At 45.7% G+C, this 19,667-nt stretch overlaps 1 protein-coding gene across 2 annotated transcripts in view; it reads left to right on the top strand.

Annotated features, from left to right (window-relative positions):
- Nucleotides 1-19,667, top strand: part of LOC147893620 (alpha-mannosidase-like) — a 245,734-nt gene that overhangs the window by 111,102 nt on the left and 114,965 nt on the right. For both annotated transcript variants that reach the window (XM_087385656.1, XM_087385655.1), the window contains exon 20: nucleotides 19,556-19,603. In XM_087385656.1, coding sequence (XP_087241782.1) covers nucleotides 19,556-19,603 — 48 coding nt within the window. The remainder of the gene's footprint in view (nucleotides 1-19,555; nucleotides 19,604-19,667) is intronic.

Genomic DNA, 19,667 nt, shown 5'->3' with positions numbered 1-19,667 from the left:
AGCTCATCTACGAATATTGTGGCAAAGAAGGCCACGTTGAAAAATACTGCTATAAAAGGGCGTTTGATATAAAGCAAAAGGAGTCAAATAAACAAACTTTCGTGATTGAAGAACATGAAGAAGGACAGGGGAGTAATTCCGCTCAGACTAGCATAGCAGTGATAGATTTGGAGAACGACTATGGTCCTTTTGAATAAGATCAATGTAGCTAATTGTTTGCTTTAAGTATGACTAGTGGGAAACCTGTGGCAAGCCACGGACTAAAGACTCTCTATTTGTTATGTGATAATTTCTTCTTAAAAGAAATAGCTATTGACATTAAATTATTAAAAAAAACAATCTCATATTATTTAATTCATCTATCTAAATTCATAAAATATTAAAGATTGCAATTGAAACGTAGATGGTCACATTCCTTTACTAAGGAATTGGCTTGGGTAATAGATAAACAATGAGAATGATCATTGATTATATGGGATAATATGAGGTGCTCAAAGACTTTTTTATTTGTAGAAAGGGTTTTCTCTTGGGGTATATGTTGAGCCTTTGTAAGAGACCTTCTTCCACTTCATCCCCATGAAGTAATTTCCAATTGTAACAGCTAAACATTGTAATAAATTTTTCATTCTATGAAAAATAAGTGTACGATGGCTAGGAAGGTTATATGTAGTTTTGATTGTAGAAGTTGTGTCTCTAAGGACTTTTGTAGTCTTTAACATTTGGACCCAATACGGATTCTTCCACTTTATCCTTCTTACTAAAAGGATTCCAATGTGTCTTACGCACATATCTCCTTCCTTGATAAGGTACCATCTTCCTCTGCATTAGGATAAGATTTTTCAACCCATAAATGAGTGAATTATGATTTAAATTCCATGTGGGAATGAATTAAAACATTTGCATATAATGCTTGAAAATATAAACATATACACATAAGCATATACACAAACACATATGCAAAAGAGCATATAAATGAAGCTTTAATCTATCCTCCACTGTTTAAAGAAGCATGTCATTTACCATTCCAAGAACGGTAGGTTTATACAACCATAGTATGTAAAGAAAAAAGAAGAGGAAACTCTCACTACCTTTTGATTTCTATCGGACGGAAGATACAATTTTGATTGAGCGTCATAAAGCATTAACACACATTAGGACTTACTGAAAGAGATCAATATGGTAGATAGACGACTTATGGAAAGATATTGAATGGAAACAAACCAAGATCGAAAACATAGGACTAATGCTAGAGACGTCTGATTGAATAAATGATGAAGCTATCAAAACAAAATTTACAATTACAAATCAAAACCATAATCTAGTTTTATTTGAAAGTATTTTCCATGAAGAACTTCAAATATCAATTTGAATACAACTTATGAGCGTCGTCTGTAGGTCGCACAGTCATTTGCATGCAGCTCTTTGCAGATCACTTTTTGAGAGGAAGAACTTCGGCTTCTCAAGTAATCAAAATTCACTGCTATATTCCTTCATCACATCCACAGCTTCCTTGCCCTAGACTCCATGGCTCATGATTACCCTCGGGCCTCTATATCTTTGCCCTTTACTTCTCCTTCTTGCTCCTCAGGTCTGCAAATCGTGATTCTCTGTGTTCATCTATGTCTACTTGTGGTATGGCCAATTCAAGCTATTGCAAAAATTTTATTCATGTGCAACCACAAAATTGAGAGCTATCGTGATAGGGAGCCACAGCTTGCGGTGTTCATTGACTAAAAGTTTGCATTGGGAGTTGCAATTTGTGGCGTTGATCAATTGAAGCTAATTTGCATTCAGATCTGCAACCTGTCGTTTTGATCAACTGAAACTTTGCTTTCGAGCAAAAAATAAGCTGCCGTGACATTGTTACGTGAAAATCAAGCTCTCTTGTTTGTTGATCATTCGAAGCTCTACCTCCAACTTCAAACGAGATTCAAACCATGGTGAAATATTTCTTGCCATTGCCTAGAACTGCTCCAAGCAAGGTCGAGCTACAGTGATGTCTAGTGTGGAGCTTTGTGCTCAAGCTATGATTATTGAGGTCTTCCATTTGTATCTATAAGAAAAATTAATCTATGCAAGATCGAGCCATGGAAATGGGTGGTCACTATCATCAATCGAGATCGTCATTAGGAACAATATCAACCTTTCTTCGACAGTAGTCAGGCTAGTTATTGAAGGACATCTAGCGGCTTCTCTCCATTGACAATCATGCCAGCCATCTACAGATTTAACAACGCATTGACAGGCCGTTAAGTATAGCATGCACCGCGGTGATGAACCTGCTGGCAAAGCCACCTTTCAACAATGAAAGAAACTGTTGCCGGCCTTTCTGCAATTTGCTTTACGTACTCATTCCGCAGCCACCTTCTCCTCCTCCAGCTCCGATCGCCAGCCTAATTTCTCCTCCCACCTCTCCTCCCTTCGCTCCTCTGCTACCCATATCTCCAATTCTGTCCTCTCCACTCCCGGTTGATTCTTCATTGGGATGCTACTGATGAGGAGTTGATATTGTAGTTTGTGGAGGTGGATCTGCCAAATGCCATGGATTCTACTCAGTCAGTTGCTAAATGTATCAAGGATGTGGCAAGTTCGATTGGGAGAGGTGGTAAGGAGAATCATTTCTCTTTTGATATGGATGCCTCCAGATTTATGTCTAATCCAGTAATTGGCCTAGGAGTGGAGCATAGAAATTTTGCGCCAAGTCAGACGTGTAGCAAGTAGAAGAGCTATAATGTCTTTTGGCAACGAAGAGATAGCCGAAGAAAACATATCCTATAGTCAAGCAAGAAACGAAACGGTAGCACTGGGCGCTTTAAGAGAGATTTAGGACCCAATACTAACGGAAGAGAGCATTTGAGCCTGAGATAAGGCCTTCGTGTCAGCAAGCCAGATGAAAAATTGAATCAAAACTATCCTGTAGTATGGAGCTGAGGTTTTGGCTTGGCGAGACTCTCAGTATTGAAAACAAGAGACATCTCTTGGGATTTTGGACTGCCATCTGCTACCAGGGGCCGGAGGATACACTTTAGCCAGGGCATCCGCTTTAGATTGAGAATCCACATCGACTCCTGTTCGCGACTACGTGTGCAGCTCCTTTGTCTCCTTCGGAGGACAATTCATTTGAAAGCTGCCAACAAGCTTGAATTTTTGCTTGCCTTAAGTTGTAACTCCATCGGCCATCAAAGTTGCCAAAGACCAGCTATTTAATCGCCAGTGTAGACTGCTCAAGCATTAGACACGAGCTCATGAGCCTTATGAACAAAACCTCCACGAATCACCTCGAAATGACACGAGCCCCTGAGCATGACAAAACTGCATACTATTCTGTTGAATCTCCATCCGAGCTGAAATCTCCTGTGACTTGGTTCCTAAGCTCCACAAAGTCATATCTTCGGCGCCTTCTTGCCTCCCTGTGGAGGCTTCTACAAAGGCTTCTACTTTTTTCAATGGGAAATGCATGCAATTGTTTCAGCCTTTTGTGACGACGGAAATGAACGAATGACGTCGCCCTTCGCTCCCTGTGACTGTTTAAAGGGCTTCTTTTTGTGCCCCAAATTTTTCGAAGGAGTATGAGCGGCGGTGGGGAAGGACTTAGGCTAATAGCCATCGAATCGACCCCCGAGAAAAGCTAACGATCTAAGTGATTTCTAGGGTACAAGGGATAAGATGCGAGGTCACCGGCAGGCAATGGAAGCTAGCTCCATCAGTCGAGGCCGTAAGAGGATGGGGGCTCATGGTGGTAGGAGGAGGAGGCGGCGGAGGGATAGGAACGGTAGGGGGAGACGGCAACTGAAGCACAAGTGATGAAGATGGAAGATAAACGATTACCTCCAATCTCTGATTTTTCCGTCTTTGAATGAAGAATCCCGTGTCCGCCTATGCTCCTTGATCTTTTGGGTTGTAGGTGATTCAAATTGATCATTGAAACGCTCGTGGCGGCTACACTCTCTGAATTCAAAATTCAAGATTGAAGAAGCCCGTGTTCGCCCCCAATCTAACTGATCTTTTGATCGAACACTATCTAACTGATCTTTTGATCGAACACATTAGATTCATCACCCTACATGTAAGGGCTCACAATCGGTGGATGATCCTAACTGATTAGGGTGCTTAATATATTACAGATTCGTTTTTCAGTTGGCAGTTATAATTTTTAGCATTGTTTGTTTTCCCCTCGGTTTATGGGGGGTTTGTTGGCTTGATAGCAGATGTAAACCTCGTGGGGGAGATTTATCAACACTAAGGTTGAAGGAAAGCTTTAGTAGGTGCCATGTGGCAGCTTTGCATGCAAGCTACCACCACATTCTACGAAAGCGACTCTTGTCACCTTTGAGAAGTTCTCTTCTCTGGTTGGTTCATCTCCATGAGAGTCGGTTCCAGCGACTCTTGGCAACCATGAGCAACCATCCCCTAGCTGGACGGCGACATGTGATTGGAGAGCTCTGCTGCTGTCTCACTCTCGGCTCTTCACCAACTCAGAGCTTTGCCATCCATATATATTGAGCTCTATTGATGCTTGTGTTCTCGTTTTGTACTCCGAGTGTTTGGAGGATCTTTTGGCCTTTGTGGCATAGTGTGTAGGTGCTTTTGTAAGATCGCTACAAGCCCCGTAGGGATGCGCGGCCAGTAGATTGTGTGAGTGGAGGATTTGAATGTATTCCACTGTTGTGTGAAATCTCTAAATCCATTTTGGCTTGCAATCGTTGATTGCATGATCATTTTCCAACACTCTACTGGTCTGCTCTGCTGGGAGTCTTGGCTGCTGAGCTGACTGAAGGCCCAGAAGATGGATGAAGAATGAGGACTAAGGGGCTGCCTTTGGGCCGAAAAATCAACCGACTGCTGCACCGACTAGCAAACTGCTACCGACCTGCCATCTGCACCAACCTGTTGATTTGGCACCGAGCTGCTGATGTGGCAGTCAGCGCTGACTGTTGACGTCAGCTCTGATGTCATCACTTGTCCTGTGCAAGCTGTGCTGACGTCATCTGTTGCTGACAATCTACTGCCTGTGTGGCATCTGTTGCGTGGTTGTATGCCCTGGTGAGGTGGTTGTACAGCCTGTCTGCATGGTAGCCTGCATGGCTGCTGTGTTGGCAATGGCCAGCATGTCCATGGGCTTGTGGATGCGCGTGACATCTCCTTTTGCTGAAACTTGAACTAGGGTAGGGAAAAGGCCGCCTTGTATGCTGCAAGGAGATCTGGATAATTTGTGAAAGAATCCTCTTCCACCCATGGTGCTTCGCAAGAGCCCTTACGCTTGAACTTGATTGCATGCAAGCGTTGTCGATTTCCTTTCCCTCTTTTGAACTAATGAAGTAAAGCATGTTCAGGTTCAACGACCTCGGCCTGATCAACAATTTCAGGCTGCTCCACATCTAGTAGTGTTGTAATTGCTGGACCCACGGTTCGAGCCATGATACATGAAAAACTGGATGCATGGTTCATGGGGAAGGTGACTGCAACTTCATGGCCACATCATTCACTACTTTGATTATTGGAAAGGGGCCAAAGCAGAGAGTTTCGGGCACTTCCTCCCAATCTTCTTAAGGCGATCCGAAGATATACCCTCGAGTCGAAGTTGCCTTCTATGCAGCAGTGCTATCAATGATCAATCTGTAAACCATTGCTGCTGCTGCATTTGTTCATATCTTCGATCTTCAGCTGGTTTTGCTGCTTCTCCTTCTTGGGTTTCTCTTCCTTGTTTTCAGTTTTGTCTCCTTTTGCCATGTCTCTTTCTCCTGTTCTCTTTCCCTTTTGCAGATTATTGCCTTTGCTGAGATTCATGGAGTTGAGAAGGGCACGCAGCCCTTTACGCTTTCCATTTTCAAAGTAAAGTGACAATTAGGGGGCTGGCAGTGATGGGCTGCAACCACTAGTAGATGTGGTGGACTGAAGGGGGCTCCCAATAGTAGCCCAAACCAGGCCCAAGGACAGTGAAGAATAGCCAAGAAGCACCAAAATACGAACAGATCCAAGTGTATTCTAAAAGTGATTTTTTGTAGCAGATGATGGTGCAATTTGAACCTGTCCATGTCCCTGGTTGTGATTTTGGAGCAGAAAATGGCAGTTCCCAGTGTGCAAGAAGACGGCGCAAACTTGGCTTGCAGGACCTTGGAGTTGCTGGAAATAGGGTCATGTTTTTTGCTAGGGCTGTCAGGAATGGTGAATGAAAAGCTAGAACCTAGAGTTGTTAGGGCTGTCAAGAATCCCGTATTTCAAGCTGTCAGCAGGAGTTGGGCCCTGGAATTGTTGGAGCTGTCAAGCAGGACTGATGGTGCAAATTCGCAATCAGGTTCTTGGCCTTCAGCTGGTGGCACAAGCCTGGGGGATGATGGAACAGCCTAGGGGCAGATGGAGCAGGTGTACCGGAAGAATGAGCAGAGGTAAGCTGTTGAAGCAGGCTGCGATCATGCTAGAACAGCCATGAGGGCTTGGCTACTGCCACGAGAGGGGGTTGGTGCTGGAGAAGGCCGCGATTAGTGCTGATGCAAGCCGCGATCAGGGTAAGAGGGACTAGGAGGAAGGGGTGGGCTAGGAGGCGGGCTGGGAGGGAGGGGGGAAGGTCTGGGGGGAAGGGGTGGGACGGAGGGCTAAGAGTGCAGGACCACGAGGGCCTCCGGATGGAGCACTTTGCACATGGACAGGAGGTCCTAGCCCCGATCCTAGCACAGATGTTCAACCAGGCTGTGTCATGGTTTTCCACCTTCTTGGAGTACCACCACTATTGTGCTGATACACAAAGCCTTCAGTCCCACATTAGATAGTTCTGGCGGGGTATCCCCCAGCTTGATGTGGCATTTCAGGTAATCACAAATCTATAACGCATTAGACATTACAGATCCCACACCACAGGACAACGTAGACTTCCTTGGTTGGCCCTATCCTCCTCCATGGCACATAGAGAGAGAGAGAGAGAGAGAGAGAGAGAGAGAGAGAAAGAAAGAAAGAAAGAAAGTGTATTATTGTCCACTAAAGGCCAAAATGGGCCCATGGGACATCAAGAACTCTGCATACAAGATAGCACAAAATCAACGTGCCACAAAGAAGAGGCATCGTCGAATATCATCTAAGTGCTACGCAATACAATGCAAGTGAAAGTACATAATGTCCAATCTGAGCCTAAATACAAAGTAAACTAGATGCAAGGAAACCGCCCCTGGGTGCACAATGGGGGGATGAGTACAATATGCCAATGCAAAGATACAAGTCCAGGTGTCACGGAGTCTGAGAACCAAAATAATACTGGAAATCCTGTCCATCGACTCTGCCTCCTGCTATGAGAGTACAAATCTGAGCAAAGGTGAGGTGAGCGGCTGGTGGGGCGAGATCTCCATGAGTAAGTCTCCTCCGAAAAGCTGCCATCATCCTGGATCGTCTGGAGATGAAGCGGCGAGTACGTCCCCTATGTAACAAGATCCTGCGGCGTCTACAAACCATCTCATATGTACATCCACAGGGTGGAGGCATGTGTCCTTTGTGAGCTCTGACCTCCTCGTGCTCCTCCTGGTCTCTGTCCTCTGGTATAGCGTGTGCCTGAGCTCTATCAGGCTGGGCTCTATCATGCTCCAGTCTGTGCTGATGGTCTCTGAGGTAGTCTCGTCGAAGCATAGTGGCCTCCCTGACATAAAGAGCTAGGCAATGCTGATCCTCGTAGTCCATCACTCGTGAGAGAGGTCCAAAGCCATCCGTGAAGAGACAGTGGAATCTACCTCTGAGCTCATAATATAGCGGGCATCTGCAAATGAAGTGCTCCTCTGACTCCACCTCTCCCATGGTGCAACAAGGGCAGATCCTGGTCTCTCGGCCTGGTCGCCGTCCATCCTCCATGCGTCGCATCCTACCAGCCTCTATCTCGAGCTTATGCGAAGAGACTCTAAGCTGGCCAAGGGCAATCCTCAGTGAGTGGGACATGTGGATACCTGTATAGCCTGGTGGAATGACAAATCCATCCTCTGAGATCCGAAGGAAGTGGTCACGATATGTGGCCATCTTCGTTGGAAGCTGCGTGGGATAAATCCAAGTGCGATACGTATGAAGCTGCAGCAAGTCTGCTCTCGTGACCTGGCTAAGCTCGTGGCGAGTCAACTCGAGATGAGGGGCATCTATGCTGTATCGGAAGGGAGGCAATCTATCCATGTCTAGTCCAAGAGATGTGAGCCACCTAGTGAGTCTGAAGTACCAGCAGTATCGGGCCCCAGATCGTGCCAACTCCATAGAAGATGCAAGTGCTAACCATGGCAACCGAGCTCTGCCTGCTGCTGAGTCTCCAAACTCCCTAACCCTGTGCAAATACATGACCGATTGAAACGCTGCATCCAATGCAAGGGGAGTAGCTCCAAACTCTGCTAGCATGATCTCGTGCGGAACTGTAGCCTTGGCCCTAATGAGCCGAGAGAACATGATGATCTGTAACCTCTCTACTCGTCTCCAATCTGCAGCGCCGAGGTCTCCTGCCCAGAAAGGAGCTGCATACATCGCAGCTGGTCTCACCAATGTATCAAAAAGCAAGGATTTCGTATCGGGATGCTGAAAGTGGGACTGAAAACATTGACGCTCAAGATGAGCCAACGAAGCATACCCTTTACTAATCCTATCTCGTGCTGCATATGTCATGGTGAAGACCGGTCCCCTGAAAACTGCCCCCAAATAAGTGTACTCTCTAACAAGCTCAATGGGCTGTCCGTCATAAGTGAAGCAAAACTCATCCGTGCTGTAAATACGATCAGAGGTGTTGAAAACCATAACCTTGGTCTTGCCAAGGTTTACGGTCAACCCCGTGTCCTGGCAAAACCTGTGGAGTGCCTCAATATGTGCCTGGAGGCCCTGAGCAGTAGAGGAAATGAGAACCACATCGTCCGCATACAGGAGGATAGGAATGGAGGATCCTGAGAGAGTAGAGCCCACACCGCCTGTCATCTGTACAAACATCTCTAGCTCATCAATATATAATCCAAAGAGAGTAGGAGAGAGCGGGCAACCTTGCTTCACCCCAATCGTGCTGCATACCTCCTCTGAGAGCCCCTCACGTGTCCGAACCCGACCAGTGACCCTCTCATACAAAGCCATGATAGCCCACTGTATCTCTCCACTAAAGCCCATCTGGCGAATCCTCTGAAACAATCTGAATCGCGGAACTGTGTCAAATGCCTTCCTGTAGTCCACGAAGCAACAATAAAGCCGTTGCCTTCGTGACTTCGCCTCCTCTACCAGTGCCCTGAGTGTGAGGATGTGGTCAAGTGTCGAATGATCCCTGCGAAATATAGCCTGCCCTCTGGCTCTGAGTCTTGTCGTCTCGGCATGGTCATTTATACGGCTTTCCAAAACGGATGCATAGATCTTGGCCATAACGTGGCCAATCATGATGGTCCTGTAATTCGATGGCTCCATAGGGTCCCCCGACTTGTGGATAGGTACTATGGTATTGCCTAACTAGGACTGTGGTAGGCCTATACAAACAGACTCATTGAAAGAGAGAGAGAGAGAGAGATTTAATTAAAAGTCTTCAGAAGACCAAAGGGTCTATGAGACTAATAAAGAAACTCTAATACAATGAGCTGAGGGTGGAGCCACTAAGTGGGCATCAACACCCATGACGAGTATAAATTAAAACCCAAAGTCCTAAACATAGTGGGAACTCTTTGGGCTCTCAGAGTGGGAGCAAGTAGGGGCATCAACCTCTAGAGGGGGGTGTCTATGTACAAAGCTGATGTGGTGGCATATAACGTGTGATAGGTTGTTGGCGACTATCAACACGTGTGGTGGCGTATAGCATGTGATAGGTTATTGGCGACTATCAACAGGTGTGGTGGCCTATAGCCTGTGATAGGTTGTTGGCGACTATCAACACGTGTGATCCACCGTGGTCTCCTGGCTATAGCCTTGCAACGAACCAAGTGCTACCGTCACTTTGTGTGGGCTAGTCCCCTGGTCTAGTGAACAAGGAGTGGAGGTCCCCTAGTGTGATCTTTGCCTCAGTGGGCCTACGGGCTTGGCGTGTCTCTAGCTCTTGTGTAGACGGCGAAGTGTAGCCTGTACATTCTGTGTGGTGAACAGATGACAAGTGGTGGGCCTAGGCGTGGAGACATATCCGACGGTGTCTGCATCTGGGAATCATAGAGGGAGCATGCATACGTGTGCCACACATTTGGGTCAAAGATGGGAATAGGTGGCTTCCCCTCTGATATTAAAGATGATCAGGTCGTGGATTGCAAGCAAATGTCGTCCATATCCTGTCACTTGTGGGGCATCTGCAGAATGCCTTACTATTGCTTAGTTGCATCTAGTTCTGGGACTATGTGTGGGTCTCTGTCATCATTTGAGAAGTTAGGCCGAGCATCTGGGATCCGAACTCGTATCCACATGTGTCGTGCATGCTCCTCTCTCCAAACCATAGATATGAGTGGTCTCAATTGTGATCTGAAAAGGCTCACCATTCCCTCCCTGCAATATTCTTGGTGAGAGAGAGAGAGAGAGAGAGAGAAAGAAAGAAGGATATATTAACGTCCACGGGAGACCTTGCGGGCCTATGGGACAAAACGCACGAAAAGCGAACTCATACAAGCCTCAGTGGGCTGAAGCAAAGGTTACGCTAGGACCCTTGCCAAGTATATGTAGATCGAGCGGCCACACTCCTGGACCGTTTAATTGCCACATAGGAGGACAACATCGGATTTCGAGCTAGAATGACTCCGCATATGACTCCGCATGTGCTGGGCTACCTTGTAGCAGGAGCAAGTGATGAATTCCGCCTCATGCTTAAATGGGAGAATCCAGAGACCATGGTGCTAGCACAAGAGATTGCTCAAAAGTTTGATAAAGTTTAGTCTGCCTATGACCCCGCTTCAAAGAAGATGGTTGTCCCTCCGCAACCCCCTCAATTCTTGCAACAACAACCTAGGGGGCCCAATACCCCCACCCCCCATCATGGATGTATCCACTGCCTCCACCTCAAATGTATGGTTCTTCCTTAGATGCTTACCCTCAACAAGGTGTATATCCTCACCCTCTGCCTGGAAGATTTCCCCAGCCCAACACAGACCTCATCGTGAAAATGTATCAGTTGTGTGAGTGGATCAAAGCCATGCCCCTCCTGAAAGAGGCAGTGATATCGTCCCTGGATCTCATAATAGACTCGGAAGACACATAGGAAATGCTCCTCCCTGGAGAGAAACCGGGATAAAACCCCAAAACTATCTCTGAAGAGGCTGTAGAAATGCCCTCGGATCTCATAGCAAACAGGGCACCTGAAGATGAAGTGCTCCTTCGTCTCAACCTCTTGTATGTCACATAATGTGCATATGCGCCTCTCCTTGGCCTCTGCTCTGCCGCTCTCAATACGAAGTCTATGTGAAGAGACCCGGAACTTCCCAATAGAGATCCTCATTGAGTGGGGTAGGTGGATCTGTGTATATCCTGGTGGGTCGATGAAACCCTCCTCTTAGATGCACAAGCAGTGATCTCTATAGAAGCTGAGCTTCACTGGCAACTCGCTCGGTCCCAACCAGGTCCGGGATGTATGTAGCTGCAACAGATTCTCACAGATTACCTGGTTGACCTCGTGTGATAGAAGGGGAGAAAACGGAGCATCCATACTGTACTGGAAGGGAGGGAGTCTATCCATGTGGAGCCCTAGTCGCTCAAACCATCTCTCATCGCGTGCATACCAGCATCTTTGGTCCCCCCCTGCTGAAAGTGCCATAGAGGAAGACAAAGCCAGCCAAGGTAGTCTGCTGCGCCCAGAAGTGTAATCCCTGTACTCCTTGATACGTGATGACCTGAAATGCAGCATCTAGCTGTAATGGGGATGACCCAAACTGAGATTGAATGATCTGGTGAGGAATTGACGGCTTACCGCGACTCATTCGCGATAGCATGAGAACCCTGTTCCACACGAGCCCACTCTGTATCCGACAAGTCTGGCCCCCAACAAGGGCTCCCATGCATCCCCTCTGGGCGGACTAGGGAGTCAAAGAGCAACCCCTTGGTCCGTGGATTCTGAAAGTGCGAGCGGAAGCACTGTCTCTCTAGTGTGGCCAATGAAGCGTAGCCTTACCCATGCGGGCCTGCATTGCGGGTCTCATAGTGAAGATGGGTCTGGAGAAGACAACCCCCAGATACGTGTATGATGAAACTATCTCAACAAGTGATTTATCAAACATGAACTGCTCTTGCTACATGATGACAACTCGAGATGTGTTGAAGACCATAACCTTAGTTTTACCAAGGTTGATCTTCAAATCGTGAGAACTTACAAAAGGAGTATACTGCATCAAGGTGTCTTAAGAGCCCCTCTGTTGAGGGATACAAAAGTGCCACGTCATCTGCATATAGTAATATCTGGATCAAAGTGTTAGCAAGAGAGCGTCCATCCCCCCCTGTGTCTGCATCACTGTCTCGAGCTCGTCAATGTAGAGGCCAAACAGGGTAGGTGATAAAGGACACCCTTGTTTGACCCCAATAGTGCTCATGATCTCATTTGTCCACCCCAACCCTGCTCGGACTCTGCTTGAGACTCTCTCGTAAAGTGCCATGACAGCCCGAATGATCTCCTGGCCATAACCCAAATCCTGGAGGTGCCGGAGGAGACGGGCTGTCAGGACCATATCAAATGCTTTGCGGAAGTCCACAAAGCAACAGTAAACCCTTTGCTTCCATGCCCTCGCCTCCTCGATGATACACCTCAACGTGAGAATGTGATCCATGGTCCCATGATCCCGCCGGAATCCGAGGATTACCAAAAAGCGAGCCAAGAGCGAGCCGTGAAATCCGAGCCAAGCAGGAAAATTGAGTGATGAAATTCGAGGAAGTCAATTGCTCGAATGTCAATGCAGAAGACCTCCCAAAACATGTAACGAAAAATTGGTGCAGAATTTGTGAATTTTGACATCCCCAATGCGTCCAGAAGGCCCGAAAACCCCCAAAATGACTTTTGAATCACCAAAATTGGACTCCAGATGAGAGAGAAATGGTATGCTTAAAGATGCCTAAACATCCACAAATGGAGTGCGTGTTAACACGCGGTCCTTTGATGGACCTTTAAGAATGTTTTAAGCATGATTTGGCATGCTCATCCTCCACTTAAAATAATGGCTTAAACATGCCACGAAAGGATTGTGTGTTAACAAAAGGACCACGTGTTAACACGCAGTCCTTTTGTGGACCTTTAGGCATCTTTTAAGCATGTCATCTCTCTCTCATCCGGAGTCTAGGTTTGGTGATTCAAAAGTCGTTTCAAGGGTGTTGGGGCACTCCAAATGCATTGGTGATGTAAAAATATAAAAAACATGCACCAACTTTTTGTTAAATATTTTGGGGGGTTTTGGGGCAGTCTGAATGCATTTGTGGCCTGATTTAAGAAAAAACATTGCCCAAAACTACATCATCATTGACATGGCAAGTCAAATGGAGAAGTATAACGGAAGGATAAATTTAAATTATAGATCATCCCCCATGTAGAGTGAGGAAGCACATAATGTTGTCTAGATGTGATTGATATTTGTTATATGTGGTCACATGCAAATGAATGTAGTCGCTATATGTGACCATCTTGTGCAAGGGAACTTTGAAAACTTATAGCTTTCAAATGCACACACACACACACTTACTTTTATCTCTAAATATAAATTCAAAAACCTATAAATCTTATAAACTAAAGTAAGAAAAACTCCTATTTAAATTTTTAGGGGTCACAAATGCTACACCCCCATAATTATGCATTTTTAAAAACCTCGTACTAATCCCCAAATCATACACTGTGAACTATTTTATTCTTTTTTTTTGGACTATGTGTAGACACATGGTCCAAAAGCGTGCAAAGAGCATGCTCCCAACTGAGAAGTTACTAGTGCAAGGAGTAGAGAGAAGCGGGAAACTTGAAGTTACTAGTGCAAAGAGCATTCTTCAAATTAAGAAGTTACTAGTGCAAGGAGTAGAGAGAAGCAGGAAACTTGAAAATGCATCGACCAACTACAGTCCAAGGTAGTTGATGCCATAGCCCTATGTAGCACACAAGATAAACATAAACAACATTGTTCAAAAGCGTGCAAAGAGCATGCTCCCAACTGAGAAGTTACTAGTGCAAGGAGTAGAGAGAAGGTAGTTGATTTCATAGCCCTATGTAGCACACAAGATAAACATAAACAACATTGTTCAAAAGCGTGCAAAGAGCATGCTCCCAACTGAGAAGTTACTAGTGCAAGGAGTAGAGAGAAGGTAGTTGATGCCATAGCCCTATGTAGCACACAAGATAAACATAAACAACATTGTCCAAAAGCGTGCAAAGAGCATGCTCCCAACTACAGTCCAAGGTAGTTGATGCCATAGCCCTATGTAGCACACAAGATAAACATAAACAACATTGTCCAAAAGCGTACAAAGAGCATGCTCCCAACCATAGTTGCACGAAACGCGTGTTTCGTGGGCCGAAACGGAAACGCCGTTTCGTCAAGGAACGGCGTTTCGTATTTTCTGTTTTTTCAGAAACCCTAAAAACGGGATTTCTTTCGAAGTTTCGCCACCTTCGTCTTTCGCCGCCTCCCGCATCCTTTGTGCATCCTTCCTCCTCTCTCCACCTTCTTCAAGCTCTCTCCATCCCATCCTTTGCTCTTGGACCTACCCTCACCTCCATCCTTCTCTGAGCTCTCTCCATCCTCTTCATCCTTTGCTCCATCTTCTCCATCCTGCAAGCTGCAGCCTGCAGCTTGGCAGCCTGCTCTCCTGACTCCATCCCTCCATCCTTCTTCTCTCCATCCTCTCTTTAATCTTACCTTCTACCTCTCCATCCTCCTCCTCTCCATTCTCCTTCACTTCTACCTCTCCATCCTCTCCATCCTCTTTTACCTCTATCTCTCCATCCTCCTCCTACGGTCTACCTCCCATCCTTTCTCACGAGTCACTTGTGACCTCTCCATCCTCCTTCTCACCTCTCCATCCTCCTCAATGCCGAGAGATGCTTATTGGGTCCATGTCTCCCTCCTGGATAGTTATAAAGGAGGCGGTGGGTCCAAGAAGTGGAGATGCAACTATTGCGGCATAAGCAAGACGGGGTCTGTCACACGGGTGAAAGACCATCTAGCAGGTGTTCCCTGCAAGGATGTAGGACCTTGTGAGTTCGTGCCTACTGCAGTGAAAGGTGGCCTAACAGAATGGAAGCGTGCGCGTATGGCAGCCTTGGCTGCAAAAAGTGGAGGACAAGGGTTGCAAGATGAAGAAGAGGCTGCTGACACTGAGCCATTGGATGATGCCAGCACATTGGGTTCTGCAAAGAGAAGTAGAGGGGCATCAACTACATCGAGCGCGGGTCCTAGTGCCACAAGAACACCCTTGCCACATGGATCAATTAGTGTGGATGCTAGTGCGGGGAAAAGAGGATCACTGCAAAGGTCTAGCATTCAAGCACGCTTGCAAAAGCAAGCAGTGAAGGAGGCCACTAGTGAGCTCACAAAGCTCTTCATACAATGTGCAATACCCTTTCATGTGGCGAAGACTACACGATGGAGGAAGGCCATGAGAGCCGTAAGCCGCATTGGGTATGAATGGGAAGGGCCTACATATGAGGCCTTGCGGACAAGAGAGCTAAGAAGAGAGAGGGAATGTGTGGAAGACCAAATAAAGCCCTTGAAAGAGACTTGGAAAAAATATGGATGCACACTCTTATGCGATGGATGGTCAGATGCACGCAAGAGGAATGTGTACAATATTTTAGTGTCTTCTTGCAAGGGAACCATGTTCTTGAGAGCCATAGACGCTTCCACTGCAGAGCATTTACGGGCAGCCATTATGGAGATAGGTGTTGAGTATGTGGTGCAGGTGGTGACAGATAATGGCAGCAATTGTGTGTCAATGGGTGCCATGTTAGAAGATGAGTTCCCTAAGATTGTGTGGACACCATGTGCCTCACATTGCCTTGATCTTTTGATCGAGGACCTAGGGAAGATACCTTGGATTGATGCCATCTTCTCCACAGCCCGCAGTATCGTGAAGTTTGTCACGAAGAGACCCAAAGTCCTCAGCATCTATCGGGCTTACAGTGACCTTGAGCTATTGAAACCTCCAACCACAAGGTTTGCTTACATGTTCATAGTGGTGGAGAGGCTTGTGCGAGTGCGCCAGGGCTTGTTGCGCACGGTTGTGTCTCGGGAGTGGGGAGATTGGGATGATAGAGGCCAAGCAAAGTCTATCAAATTTTTTCGCATGATCATGGATGAGTCTTGGTGGAATCAGGCAGAGGCATTAATCAAATCGATTAATCCTATCTACACAGTGCTTCGCGTCACAGACATGGAGGGAAGCACATTAGGGCTCTTGTACGAGTTTATGGACAAGATTGGAGAGGCCCTCAACAGAAACACTTCCCTATCGCCTGATAAGTAAGACTTTTTACTTTTGTAATATGTATAATTATTGCAGTTACTAAATGGCAATTTGTTATCATGAAGCCTGGAATTTTTGTACTATTATCTATAGTCTATGAATTTTGCATGCATAATGCATTCTAATTTCTTGTGGCATGATTTAGGGTTGAGTCCATCCGTGCTATATGGAATAAGTGGTGGAATTGGTTCCACCGCCCAATCCATGCGGTGGCACATGTATTGCATCCGCTCTGGCGCAGTCAAGAGCAATATGAGAATGACGAGTTGGAGGAGGGGATGCAACAGTATCTACAAAATTGGACGGGTGGTGACTTGGAGATGCAACGAAGACTAGAGGATGAACTTCTATTGTTCCGCAATCACAGCCTCTCCTTTGGTCGACCTACGGCTAGGCTCTGAGAGACACAGTTGCAACCTGTCTCCTGGTGGGAGAAATATGGCAACTTTACTCCTACTTTGGTAAGAGTCTAAGAGACAAGTTCCAACGCCACTAGTTGGAGCTTAGTCGTTAAGTAATTTGAAGTTTTATCTACTACAAATATGTTTAAAGTTATCAAGTTCCTGATACTTATCTCGGCTTAATTGGCTTATGGCAGAAACGCCTTGCTATACGTGTTCTCTCACAGGACTGCAGTTCCGGTCCTTGTGAGAGGAACTGGAGCACTTGGGCCCTCTTTCACACAAAGAAGAGGAACAGATTGAGCACGGCTCAATTGTAGCGGTTGGTGTTTTGTCATTGCAACCTCCGTCTCCTTGAGTTCACCGCCGGCTGCCCCGAACCTCGCCAATTGAATGTAGACAAGGTGGACGTGGAGAAGATGGAGGTCATACCAGATATCCCACGGGAGGAGCTGGACATATACACCATGTTGTATGAGGAGCTGTCAGCACCAGCACACCACACACGATCATACACTCAACCATCTGGAGATGGTGCTAGTACTTCAGTTGCACCCGATGGTCCTGATCCTGATGTTGATGATTCTTCTTCAGACAGTGACACAGATGCCTCGAACTTATCTGAGGACGCAGAGGATGACGATGACGAGGAGTCCATGGATGATGCAGATGATCAGTAGTCCTGCTGCTTTTTTTTATATCATCCATGAGTGCTTTTATTTTGAGTCTTGCATGACTCATGAGTCATGAGTCATGAATCATGATCATGAAATTTGTGGACCATGAATCATGATCATCTATGGAGTCTGGACATTGAATACTTTCAAGTTTCAAGTTTCAACTTGTGTGCTAAGTTTAAACTTTTAAGTACTTCAAACTTCTAAATTTCAGATTCTTGTAATGCCAAACTTGTTAGTCATGACTCATGATACATGTTGATTTCAGATTATTGAAGCATCATTCAAGAATTTAGAATCATAGAGGCATGAATCATGAATGATGCATTGATGCTTGAAGGCTGAAGCCTGAAGCTTCAGCCTTCAAGTATAGATAATTGTAATTTGTATTATGTATGATTTGCACTCTATTGATAATTATATTATGTATAAAAAATAAATTTTTATACATAAATTGTATCATATTGCCGTTTCTTCCGTTTCCATTTCGGCGGGGCCCGGAAACTCCGTTTCTTCCGTTTCCGTTTCGGCTGGTAACTATGCTCCCAACTGAGAAGTTACTAGTGCAAGGAGTAGAGAGAAGCGGGAAACTTGAAGTTACTAGTGCAAAGAGCATTCTCCAAATTAAGAAGTTACTAGTGCAAGGAGTAGAGAGAAGCAGGAAACTTGAAAATGCATCGACCAACTACAGTCCAAGGTAGTTGATGTCATAGCCCTATGTAGCACACAAGATAAACATAAACAACATTGTTCACTAATAGATGTCTTCCTTCCTCAATTCGATTAAGGGACCAAAGAAAATATCATTGAAATGGAGTACAAATGGTTTTTGGATCATTCCGAAGCAGTAACACAAAATGTGAGGAAGAAATGATACCCGAGAAAAAGAACTGAGGATGTATTGGTCCTCGATGATGGAGGACTTAAATAGTTCACTATTAGCTAGGGCAACTTGGTCTTGACTCACTTCTAGCGGCTCGCCTTTTTTATTGGCTCGCTTCAAGCTGCTCGGCTTTTTGACTACCTCCCAGGATCGAGCCTGTCTTGTTGCTCTAAGTCCTCGACACTCTACGAATCGACTGAACTCGGAATCAAGCACTGATGCATAAATCTTTGACATAACATGTCCAATCATAATGGTCCTATAATTCTCCGGGCTCATGGGATCCCCTGCCTTGTGGATGGGTGAGATAGTGTTAATGGTCCAGGTGCATGGAAACCCCAAGCAAACCACTTCATTAAAGAGCTTTGCTAAGATCGGGGCTAGGAGATTAATCCCGTATGCAATGAACTCAGTGCATAGCCCTTGATGATTCTTCGCTCGGCCATTATGAAGTTTCATTATGGCATCCTTCACCCCCCCTTAGTGAAGAGCGTGCAAGAAGTGGGGCATGGTATATGTGAGAGGTCAACAACTGCCTGATTTGGGATGTCATATAGTGTGCGTGCATAATTATGCCAGACCTGGGTGTTAGTGAGAGGTGAGGGGGACCATCCCTCTAGAAATGTCCACCAAAAGTCCTTAGAATTGTTACTAAACAAAATGTTAAGTAGTTCCTTCTCGTTCTGGTGAACGAAATCTAGTTTCTTCCTACGTACCAGTCGACGATACTTGCGTAGCGTCTCTGGTTTGCTTTGAAGATTGTTTTTAGCTGTGAATCTGAGCTAACGGCATAAAGCCTACACTCATCATCGTACTAGCTATTACAAGGTACAGCCCCAGATGGTGGTGGGCGGGTGGAGCGAGTGGTGTGAGGGAAAGTGTGAAGCGCAACCTTGCGTAGTGAGCGGGTGATCATGGTGGCACGATCCTCTAATAGGGGTATGAAGTCAATATAAGTATGTACAGACAGCGCAAGTAAATAGGTGAGTGATCACGGTCAAAGCGTATGTCATGATATGTGGAGTAAGAAATTATTGGGGTGGGAGATGCTGTGCAATGGGTCCATTTGAGCTTGGGAAAAGGTTTTTCCTTTTTATTTATTATTATTCTTTTCTTTTCTTTTTTTGTTAGGGGGTGTTATGTCCAATTGGAGGATTAGTTTTGTTGCAATATATCCAAACTGAGCTACAATAACCTAATTTTCACTTCATTCTGTGCAGGTAGTGAGGGTCAACAAGGATGCTGAGTATGCAGAGGTTGAATTTACGGTACACTATCAAACCTCTCTATTTCCTTTAACTACAAAGAAAGGTCTTCATGGCATGGCTTTAT

The sequence above is a fragment of the Dipteris shenzhenensis genome, chromosome 15, assembly GCF_047967505.1.
Source record: "Dipteris shenzhenensis isolate YYH24624 ecotype China chromosome 15, Dip_SZ_1.0, whole genome shotgun sequence".
NCBI classification, from domain to species: domain Eukaryota; kingdom Viridiplantae; phylum Streptophyta; class Polypodiopsida; order Gleicheniales; family Dipteridaceae; genus Dipteris; species Dipteris shenzhenensis.
The sequence above is the reverse complement of the archived record's forward strand: the minus strand, read 5'-3'. Positions and strand labels throughout refer to the sequence as shown.